The 12,411-nt window shown below is 39.0% G+C and overlaps 1 protein-coding gene across 12 annotated transcripts in view; it reads right to left on the reverse strand.

Annotated features, from left to right (window-relative positions):
• Positions 1–12,411, reverse strand: part of Pde4dip (phosphodiesterase 4D interacting protein) — a 185,985-nt gene that overhangs the window by 134,722 nt on the left and 38,852 nt on the right. For 10 of the 12 annotated variants that reach the window (XM_077791185.1, XM_077791184.1, XM_077791175.1 and 7 more), the window contains exon 4: positions 6,291–6,401. In XM_077791185.1, the coding sequence (XP_077647311.1) occupies positions 6,291–6,401 (111 nt within the window). The other 2 variants (XM_077791181.1, XM_077791183.1) reach the window with 2 other exon arrangements.

Consider the following 12,411-nt stretch of genomic DNA (forward strand, 5'->3'; position numbering starts at 1 on the left):
TGCAATAGGGACAGTGGAATTATTTCGTCATTTATATCCAGCAAATTAAGATAGAGAATTGAGTTAAACAAGACAAACAGTCCCAAATCTACTACTGAGGAAAATGAAACTCATTTGAAATAAAAAATGATCCAGAACAATGATCAGACTTACCTGGATACTTGTGCCATCTCCAATTTGTCACAGTAATGGCAAATATTTATTGAGGTCTTTGTGTGATAGGCCACATTCAACTAACTGGCCCATTTAATCTTCCCCCAATCTCTATAAATCAGGTGTTATTACTGCACCTACCTCAGCACAGAGAAATTATAGTGCAGTCATGTTTCCCTTAATGGTAGGGATATATTCTGAGAAATGTATCATTAGATGATTTCTCTGCTGTGTGAACATCATAGAGTATACTTACACAAACCTAGATGGTATAGCCTAGTTAGCACACACCTAGGTTACCTATACAGCATGCTACTGTACTGAATACTGTAGGCAAGTGGAATGTAATAGTATTTTATACCTAAACATGTCTAAACATAGAAATGATACAGTAAAAATGTGTTGTGAATGATTTTTTTAAAAAATGGTACACCTATATAAGGCACTTAACCACAGATGGAGCTTGCACGACTGGAAGTTGCTCTGACTGAATCTGTGAGTGAGTGAGTATGAAGAATGTGCAGGCCTAAGATGTTACTGTACACTGCTTGCACTGCTGTTGACTTTATAAACACTGTAACACTATACTCTTAGGCTACATTAAATTTATTTTTTAAATTATTTCTTCAATAACAATCATCTTATGGTAACTTTTGTACTTTATAAACTTTAAACTTTTGACTCCTGTATAACTTAAAACACAAACATTGTATAGATGTACAAAAATATTTTTTCTTTACATCCTTATTCTACAAGCTTTTTTTGTGTGTATGATATTGGGGATTTAACCTAGAGGCATTTTATCACTAAGCTACATCCCCCTCCCATTTTTTAAGTTAATTTTGAGACAGGGCCTCACTAAGTTACTGAGTCTGGCCTTGAACTTGCAATCCTCCTGCCTTAGCCTCCCAAGTTGATAGGAGTGCCACCAGACCTAGCAGCTTTTTTCTTATTTTTAAAATTGTCCACATTGTTTTTTATTTTAAAACCTTTTTGTTAAAAACTAAGACACAAACACACAATAGCCTAGGCCTACCCAGGGTCAAGATCAATCATTATCATTGTCTGTCATCTCTACATCTTGTCCCACTGGACAGCCTTCAGAGCAGCAATACACATGGAGCTGTCACCTCTTCTGATAACAATGCTTTCTTCTGGCAGCATAATAGGTTTGTTTATACCTCTTAAAGGACCATACAAGGTTGTTTTATAGTTAATGTTTTTTATAAATGAGAGGAATATACTCTAAAATACTAATAAGAGTATGGTACTATAAATGCATAAACTAGTAACATGGTTGCTTATTATCATCATCAAGTATTATGTACTGTGCATAATGGTGTGTGCTATACTGTTATGCAACTGGCAGCATAATAGGTTTGTTTATACCAGCATCAGTATAAACACTGTGGCAATGGCTACACCATTACCAGGCTATGGGACTTTTTCAGCTCCTTTAAAATTTTATGAGGCCACCCTCACGTATGTGGTATTCATTGATCAAAATATCAATATGTGGAACATGGCTGTATCTGCCCAAGTTAACACAGGAAGTGATGGCAGAAAAGTAGAAACAATGACAATTTGGTACAAGGTAAAATCAGTAAGCTGTTCAACATAGCTATAGAAGTATGCTATGTACAAACTTCAAAGATTGCTCAGGAAAAGGATCAGCTAATCTAAAGGATAAGAAAACTAAAGTGGTTTCAAAAGGAGTGGTTTCTCAAAGAAGTCAGGCAGTTGAAGACCCATAAAACTATACAACACAACTCTCAACTCCTATCTAAAGGCCAAATTAACTTTATATCAATTTTACCGTATTTAAACATTGATTCTATCTGGTCCAGGATGACAACATTCCATTTCTTTTGACCTTTCTGCTATTGGATATGGCCCTATCACATTTTAAATTTGATTCTTAGAATGGAAACTTCACTCTCTTAAAAAGCAACTCTGGGTAATAAAAAAGTACACATAAGTTGAACAAGTAAGTTATCATCATGAAGCAAAAGAGAGGATGGTGGTTTTGTGTGCAATCTAAAGATTGGGTGTTGACCACACAGCAGTGAATTTTATAAATTCCAGGGTCAAACATGTTTCTGGTGGTGGCACACTCTGCTAACATGAGAAGATGAAGGATTAGGTAATAACAACGAGGAAGTCAGCCAAGTTGCCACCCAGAAATTACTTACCACAGCAGCTGCAGTTCAGAAATGCTAACAAGCCAGTCTCCCTAGGAGTGGGCCATACTCAGCTGTGAACCACTCACAGAATTTTCTCACTTTCCTTTACTCCAGAATTGGGAGCTATATATGTGCTACAATGATTACTTCTTAGCTTGCTTTATAGATTCAAAATTGTCTTCCCCCAAAAAACTGAACCTACAATTACTGTTTGCTACCAAGAAAGGAGCAGTGGTACCTAATCATGTAGGCATAAGTCCCAGTTTACCTATAATGAGGGTAAGCCGACTCATCCTTTACATGCATAAACATACATATGTATTTAATATTTATAAAAATTGAAGCTTCAAGGATAACTTAAACACTCAACAGAAAAGTAGCCAATCTCAAAGAACCAACTTTTAATTATAATTTAATACTATTTATCAATCCACGGATAGTATGAATCTAAAGAGTTTTTTCTCAATTCTCTGAAGAGCCAAAAAAAGAGAAACCCTTAAGTCTTCATCTGTTAACTTGCTTTGAATTTGATACTTCTAGATTTTTAGCTAGCACTCTAGCTTTTACAATTTCTCTTACAAATAAAAATCTATTTAGCTACCTTCACAATTAAAGAATTATATCCATTTTAATCTCTTTCTCAAACACCTGAAGGAAGACTTGATAGTTGGAAAGAAAAGAACAGCACCCTCTCTCCAGGCCTCTTCTCCTAAAGTTTCTCTGAAGTTATGGTGGAGTGTTTTGCAACCTCTCACCTAGACAGTACCAATATCTCAACAGAAACAACAAAATAATTAATGTCAATATTAATCATTAATAACTAATATTCACAATAGATTTGCACTACTTTTTTAATATTTATATTTTAGTTATGGTTGGACACAATATCTTTATTTTATTTATTTATTTTTATGTGGTGCTGAGGATTGAACCTAGGGCCTCACATGTGCTAGGCGAGCGCTCTACTGCTGAGCCCCAATCCCAGCCCAGATTTGCACTACTTTTATGTTGTATAAGCATTGGTCTTCTTTAAAGAATTATGCAAATATGGTACATGCCTGCAATCTCAGCAGTTCGGGAGGCTGAAGTAGGAGGATTGCAATTTCAAAGCCAGCCTCAGCAACTAAGTGAGACCCCCAAGTAACTTAGCAAGACCCTATTCAAAACAGAAAAGGCTGAGGGGCTGAAGTTGTGGCTCAGTGGTAGAGCACTTGCCTGGCATGTGTGAGGCTCTGGGTTCAATCCTCAGAACCACATATAAAAAAATAAATAAATAAATAATAAAAGATCCATTTACAACTAAAAAAACACTTTTTTTTTTTTTAATAAAAAGAAGGATGAGGATGTGGCTCAGTGGTTAAGGGCCCCTGGGTTCAAACCCTGGTATAAAAAAAAAAAAAAAAAGAATTATATAAACAGTATTCAAGTTTTTGCAGATTCTAATTCAACTGAATATGATTTAATGTTTTTACATATTTACTTTTAAAGAAACATCCTTCCAACAACCAAATAAAAATCAAGATAACTCTGATAACAGAACAGTACTCTAAATTAATTCTCATCTGAACCATCTGACTTACCATGTAAGGCTGGGCATGTTACCCTTGAGGTCTCTTCACCAACATTGCTGATCATTAATCCTTCTAACCTTGTGGAATCGTGATGTAAATAACAAGCATGAACATAAGATGCATTCATGGGAATATATATGAGGGTGAGATTACAAGGAGTCAAACCTCAACTTCATTTTTAAATATCAGAATAACTATTACTAAAAATACAACTACTATCTTCTAATATGACACTAAGTTTACAAAGTACTTTGACACAAGTTCTATTTCATCAATCATGGTGCTATTTATTCATACAATGAATAAGATTCTGTGCCTGTGGTCTTATTCATATTATAGATGTTAGAACAGGCTCAGAGAAGTTAAGTGGCTTGCCTAGGTCCCCTGGTTCTCCATGAGTCCTAACTCAAGTGTTTCCTAATCTCTGGTCCTTCCATCAAAACAGAACTATCCTGGTTTCTATCAATCCCTTATCATTTCCTAGTATAATAGACCAATTTCAACTGTGATGTTAATAACTGAAAGTGACTGTAATCGTTCTGCTTCTCAAATAATAACAGCATTACAACCTAAACCTGTAGCATTTTTCAAATAACCAGTCAGATGAGAAGAGTAATGTGACAGGCAGATTGAAAAAGATTTGGTGTGATGGGAAAGGAGAGGACACAGCAGTTTGAAATCCTTCAAATCATACAGTACAATACTGCCTGACCACTCTACTTGAAACTTAAGACAAGGTAGAGATAGGGCAATACCTACTTTCTGCATGAGACCCAGGGGCTAGACTAGAGTGGAGTAAAAAGGTTGTCACCTCTACATGTGACAATGTGCTGTGACTCACTACCCCTATACCCTCTGTAGCTCCTATTATCTCATCAACCACGTTTTCCAGGAGAGAAATGGTGCCTTCTCACACCCCACCCAACGTATTCCCTGAAGATGGTCTCTTTAGCTAGTGCAGGGCAGAGGATGAGACAAAATTATTCAAGCAATAGTTTTATTCAAGCTAAAAGAAAATCCTTTGTCTCAAATAATCTAAAAAATTGCCCCTTCTGTCTTGCTTTGGATTGATGGGAAAACTTTCTCCCTCTGCACAGGGAACAAATTTATTTATCATTCCTACCTTCCTACCCTGAAGCATATACTGCCACTTATGCTCCCCTGTCTCCATCTCTGAGTTACCAGCCTTCCTGACCTCTGGCAGCTCCAAGAAGAACACTCACTATATGCCACATAAAAGATGAAAGGTGAACCTGGGTGAATTTCAGAAAAATTCAGGTTAAACATGGAAATTCAGGAAAAATAGGAAATAGTGCTAACTTCCTCAGATTCAGTAGTCCATGTTAACTGAATTTACTAAATTATCCTTTAGGTCTCAAAGACATCAGTTATTTTCCAGATCTAAGATGTTATTCAGCAGTCTGTAATGCTTCCCAGCCTTCTTCTGGATAGGATAGGACACACAAATAAAATGACAGGCAATGTCTGGGTAGTCTTCTGCCATAAAAAGCAGGAGTTTATAATCTCTGATATGGTCAGAAGTAACCAGCCCCAGGTTATTCAGGCCACTTCAGATCCACCTGCCCAGACATTGAGAGGTCTAAAGAAATCAATGTTGTGGTAACCAGCTAGGAATCTTAATCCCTGTAACCCATCACCTCTAAGTAAGGTGCTGTCTCATCTCACTCTGAACTCAGCCAACACATTCTGACCCATCAATCAAGAGAGGCCTCCCTGCAAAGGAAAGCCCATTCTCTCTTCTACCCCACCTGTCAGCCCACCACTATCCCATGGGTATTCTCTCCTTCATTCTAAGGTGAACTATTCCTAGGACTAAAAGTGCCCAAGATCCTGTCTCAAAAGCCTAATCATCTTCAAAAACAAACATGAATTTCTCAAGGAAAGAACTGTCCTCAGCGCCTCCCTTTCCTCCACAGCATCATCCTATGCCCCACTGATCCAGAGCTAGAAGGGACCTTTCAATAGCAGAATGTGGGGCCTGTATGTAATCCACCTGCCTGAGTCACTGCCTGTGCTGGCCTAAAAATGCAAGTTTTCCTCCTGATTTACTAAATCAGAATCCCTGGAGTGAAGCATGAAATCTACATTTTAAATCTGTTCCAGGATGACTGTTCTGGGCTGTTCCACAACAGGGTTTGAGAGTTCCTTCTGGTTTAATGCAGCTCCCTTCCTTTACACAGAAGGAAAGTAGAGAACAGGAACAAGAGAAGTGAAATAAGCTTGTCCAAGGTCACAGGGTGTTTAGGTGATCAAATCTGGACTGAATCCTGTCTTTCTCACTGACAAGCACAGAACCAGCTAGGAATGGCCTAAAATAGCAACAGGTCTACTAGCCCGAGGCTGATGCTGCCCCTGCACTCACCCGCTTGTAGACGTCCTCCCGGCTGGCCTCATACTTCTGTTGCATGCGCTCCTCCAGGAAGTAGATGCGCAGCTTGAGGCTGAAGTTCTCCTTCTTCAGGTCATTGAGGTGCTGGGACAGAGTGCGATATCCATTAGACATGGTGGGCAACCCATGAGGAGGAGCATGCCCGATCGCCCCCTCACCCCAGAAACATGGTGCAGCTGCACCACGGCATGAATGGAGCCGGCTGGGACGCTGCTGAGGTTGTGGGACCCCAAGGGAGGCCGGGGCTACGGCGACATGGCCCCGGGAGCGGGCGCTTTCTCCAGGATTTGGGACTGGGTTCGCTGCTCTGGGTGCTGGAGCGCAATGCACTTTCCTTTTTTACCTCAGGGAGATATTTGCGGAATCCCTGACAGAGGAACATGCTGTGTGAACTCAGACACAAGTGGTGTAACCCGACTCCAGGCCAGGACTAGGCTGTCACCCTCCTGGAGCCTCCCAGGCCCAAGTGTAGGCAGTTAACAGTTTCCAGGAGAAAAGAGGGGCTGACCCCCTGATGCTTCCAGGAAATGGGAAGGGGGAGTAATTCAATGTGACTGTGGCGGAGGGCTTGCACAGAAGAGAAGGAAATAAAAGGGTGTGGAGTGCTGGGGAGGGGCTACTTACTTTAAGCTCTTGGTGGCTGATTTGTACCAAAAAATAAAATAAAAATAAAATAATTAAAAAAGAAAGTGTGGCCAGAAACAAGATTTCTATGGAGAAGAGCACATGTACACAAAATGGCCCACAAAAAGGTGACCACATTGTAAATATCCTTTTAAGTGCAAATTTTAAAGGAGCTACAAACCAAAGGAGTCTCTAATTCCTTTAGGTGATCCAGAGCTCACCTCTGATCAGTTCCTTTCAGTTTTCCTCCTGATTTTCAATCCCTGAGCAGTTACATTAATAGCCTTTATTCCCTGCTTCTCCCACCTCCAGGCACCTCCAAAGAAAGTGAATCTTCTAGTTGAGTGGGATCTTTGCAAACTGTTTACTAGTTACAGGAGCTCACACAGAGAGAGGGTCAAGGACACCTCCCTCTAGGGAAGAAGGGATGGGGAGAAGAGAATGTAGGAGGAGCAGAGGGAGGGAGCCACCCTCCTGGAGCCTGTTGATTTCAGCCAGTCACTGGCTCTTAACTCAGGCAACTGCCAAGTGGAGCCAAGTACTCCTCACCAGATCCTGCTCATAAAGCAATTTAAGATCTTTGAGTGACAGCTGCAACATTAGCAGGAAGTATTATTTATGCCACATCACAGGGACATTGAAGGTGACTAGGAGACAACCTCACAGCACAAATATCAAACACAGGTTCTTTGTTCAATAATAATACATTTTTAAAAAATGAATATTAACATCCAAGTAAAGGAAACAAGTTTATGCATATGTCAACCACTCACTTTCCCAACCTACTTGCTTCTCATATTTTCAATTCTTTCTCAAACTTCCGTAAAATGATTCAAGTCTATATCTCCTGAGTACCCACCAGATTGATGAAGACAGTCTCAACCATCAAAGAGCTAGCTGATCAGTACATGTTAAGATATGCTTTACAATTCTCCAAGATTGTGTTTTTCAAACTGCAATGCAGCGCGCGCACGCATGCACACACGCACGCACGCACACACACACTTAACTGAAATAAATATTTCACAAAGTAATTGTTACTATCATTATGCATGATATGCTCTAACATTTCTCTTCTTTTTCTCTTTCTGAGTGACCTGCTAAGTTGATTTCATGAGCAGCTGATAAATCTCAACCTGTACTTTAAAAAAAAAAAAATCATTGACTTTATGGAAACATAGAAGAAAGAATGATCAGTTCTTACTGAAGTGATACTAGGAAAAGCTTTGCTAGCACTTGAACTAGCACTTTGCTTTTGAAAGAAAAAGATTGAATGAATTAAGTGACCTCAGCAGGGCAGAATTAGAACTGTGCATTCTTCCAAATAGATTAGGATTATAAGTAGGCAACACATTTCTTCACGGAGAGTTGACAATTTAAGCCAAAATATTCCACCCTTTTGAAAAAACCTACACACTTAAAATTTATTTAACTATTTTCATTAAATCTGAAATTTTGGAATAAATTAATATGTTGGGCTTACAGACCATGAGGAGCAAAATCTAAATTAAAATTCAAAAAATACTTTTCTGAGGTTGTAGTGGTGCACCCTGTAGTCCCAGATACTTGGGAGATTGAGGCAGGTGGATCACTTGAGCCTAGGAGTTCAGCCTAGGCTGGACAACATAGTGGGATCTCATCTTAGATAAATAGATAAAATTTTAAAATACCTTCTCTGGTCCCAGTTCTGTAACTAACTGGGCTTAAGAGTGTACTTTTCTAGAGGCCCAGCTGTCTTTATGTATAAAATGATATGGTTGGGAATGGAGTGATTTTTAAGGCCCTTTACTACTTTAAGTTCTTAGAGGGATAACCTATTATTATCACTTCCATTTTGTTCAAAGAAAGCCATGCTGCCAGATCCTAGATTAGTGTTTAATCAAGCTTTGGCTGTCAATTTGGATTCTTTTATCATGTAAGAAAAAAATTAATAAAAGATTTTTGGGAAATAAAACTAAGAATTCAGGCTATTCTTATTCAACCTATATATTTCTGGACATCTATGCCTGTTTTCTCCTGTGCCTATTTCTCTGCTCCCTTTTCTGTGTGTATTTTTTTTGGGGGGGCAGCCCCTTAAAATTGGTGCTTAAATGATAGTAAGTCCTTAGCCTTTTGCTTTTTTGTTGTTGTTTTGTTTTCACACTCTCTCCCTTAGAAATTTTATCCACTTTTAGTTCCATAACTTTTACCTCCCAAATAACTCCTAAATCTCCAATCAGCCTTCTGGATCTAGTCCTATACGTCCAACTCTTTGCTAGATAGCTCAACTTGAATGTCACATACTCAACACAAACTTCATAGCAAATACTTTTGCGGTAGTCCCTTTCCACTTCAGCCATCTCCATATTAGAGCCAAAATAATGTTTTCAAGACTCAAATATATCCTGCCATATCTCTTATATATCACAGTCATCTCATCACTTTTAGATTAAAGGGAAAACACCACCACATGTCTTTAAGACATTCACCTCTTTTTTTTTCCTTCAAATCCTGTTTCAAATTCCATCCAAATAAAACTTTGCCTCCTACTCTAGTTTCTTCCTCTCTTGAACACCTCCCTAAGGCAAATATTAATATCAGCAAGTGGTTCATGTGATGCCTTTTGATATTGCTTTTATTATCTTGGAAGGTTATTTATACTGTTTAGAGGTATTTAATTTTTCATGTGTTTTAACTCCCTACTAGTCAAAGCTACCCAAGGAGCTTTGATTACATGATTACATGTCTTCATCTGTTCCTACAGCTTCCACAACACCCTAAAACCACATCTGCAGTAACAGTCACACCACTGTGCTGCCACACCCCGTTTAAAGTCACCTCAAAGATTTTAAAGATTGGCAAGGAGTAGTTTGTATCTTTGTATTCTCTCCTCAGTATTTATAAAGCACTCCCAAGTATTGTGGAATTGATGAATGGATAAGTATCCCATAAATATTATGTTTTGCCTGGATTATTCTTATAATGTAAAAAGTTTGTATTAATAGTTGCAAAGAAAATACATTTGTGAAAATGGTAACTGTAGAAAAATGATGTTTTGTTCACCTAAATTTCTCAGATTGTATGCCCACCCTCACCTTTTCCCTGAACTCCAATTTATACCTAACTTCTTAGTAGAAATCTCCATCTGAATATAGACATCTCATACTTGTGATATCTAAAATGGAATCCTCTTTCTTCCCAGCAAACATGATCTTCCCTCATTGGACCCTATTTCAGTTTGTATCAACTCAATGTTTATAGTTTTTATAGAGTTTATAGTTGTTTGGGCCAAATTCTTTTAAGTTTTCCTTGGCTCATTCTCTTTCTTATACATCACCTCATCTGTCTATGAGTCTTATTGTTTCATATACAGTATGTTTGAGTACACGCACACGCGCGCACGCACGCACACACACACACACACACACACACGTTCCATGTAGCACCACTGCAACTGGAATTTCTGCCACTATGCTCCAAGATGCCATCATCTTTACCCCAAATTATCTGAATAGCCTCCTCTACTGGTTCCCCTGCACCAACCCTAATTCCCCTTCAGTCTATTCTGAACACAGAACCAGAGTAACTCATTTAAAATATGTCAGGTTACTCATCCATGAGGAATCCCTGTTGTCTACCTCAGAGTAAAGGCTGATACTGGTTCATCAGCCCTTAAGGCCCCGGGGCCCTGCATGATCAGGAGCCTCTCTCCTCCTCTCAGATTCCCTCTTGTACTCTTCTTGTCACTCTCTCCCTATACATCCGGCTCCAGCCACAGTGGTTCCCCTGGCTCTTTCTCAAAAACTGTAAGCACCCTTCCTCCTCGGGGTCTCTGAGATAACTGATCCGTCTGCCTGCTATGCTCTTTCTTTAGAAAACTACAGAATCTTCTTCCTCTCCTTCATCTTGGATCAAATGTCACCTTCTCTAGGCCCTGGTTCAATCCCCAATACTGCAATAAATAAATAAATAAACCACAAATGCTACCCTCTCAAACAGGTGACTTCCCTATTTAAAACTATAACCCACCCATGCTTCTTGTCAGCATTCCATATCCCCCTTCATTATTTTTTTTAATTCTATAGTATCACCACCTTCTAAAATATTACATTTACTAGCTTTACATATCTTGTCTCCCCCTAGCATGTAAATGCCATGAGAAAGCTGAATTTGACCTATTTTTTCTCTATCACCAGTGCTAGGAATGGTGCCTGGTACACAATAGGTACTCAATAAATACTTGTTGAATAAAAGAATGCATGAAAATTAAACTGCTGATTTCTTTGTCCTCCCTGGATTTAATTATAATAAAACCCAATCTGAACACAAGATTAAGAAGACATTTTAGGATAAAGGGCATACCTAAAGACACTCCTCCTTTGAAAAGGGGTATTTTATAAACAAATTATTCTAACAAACTAATGTTAAAATGCAATGCAGAATCTGGTCTTTCTATAAGAGTTCTGAAAAAAATAGAGAATAATGTATTAAATTTGTAAGCAAAGGACAATACAAACTGTATAACACAGAAAAAACATAACAATAGAAATTAGGAAGGAGAGATTGCCAGAGAAGATTCCATAGAAAATTGGTGTCTTATTGCCCACTAAAGGATTAAATCAGGTTTGGGTAATCTGGGGAGAGGTTACAAGCAATCCAGGTATGTAGAATATAAGTGAAGGTACAGAGGGCCAACTGGAGTGAAGCAAAGGGTACACACCATCTTAGAATAAGGGGCCAGAGACTACAGGGCGTGAAGAACTACATTGGGGAAATCTTGAAAGTCAGGGTGAAGAGCCTTGACTTTGCTCCTTGAGGCAGGTCCTGGTTCTCAATGTGGACAAATTTATGGTTTAGATATGAGGTGTCCCCAAAAAACTTATGTGTGAGAAAATGCAGGAATGTTCAGAGGTGAAGTGATAAGATTATGACAGCTGCCACCTAACCAGTGGGTTAACACACTGATATGGATTAACTGGGTGGTTAAGATGTGGCTAGAAGAAATAGCTCACTAGGGGCATGCCTACGGGGTTTATATTTTCTCTCTGGTAAGCAGAGATGTCTCTCTGCTTTCTGGTTGATGGGAACTGAGCAGCTTTCTTCTGCCACACCTTCCAACCATGATGTTCTGCCTCATCTTGGGCCCAGTGTTATGAAGTTGGCCAACCATGGTTTGACCCACTGAAGCCATGTGTCAAAATAAACTTTCCCTCTTCTAAAGTGTTCTTGTCAGGTCTTTTGATCATAGCAATGCAAATCTGACTAAAACAGGTAAGGAGAAAGGCAGTGGGGGTAAGAAGAACTGGGATCTGCTTACAAGCAAGATTGTTCTGTTTCTTTGTTTACTGATTATGCTTTGTCTTATTACTTCGCTTTCTGTAGCTTTACCAAACAATACCACACATACTTGGACTGTACACTCAACCTACCAAATCAGGTCTCCCAGGCCAGTGTATTTTCAGAAGCTCCATATTATTTAGACAATAAAACA

This window comes from Urocitellus parryii, chromosome 11 (genome assembly GCF_045843805.1).
Source record: "Urocitellus parryii isolate mUroPar1 chromosome 11, mUroPar1.hap1, whole genome shotgun sequence".
In the NCBI taxonomy this organism is placed as follows: domain Eukaryota; kingdom Metazoa; phylum Chordata; class Mammalia; order Rodentia; family Sciuridae; genus Urocitellus; species Urocitellus parryii.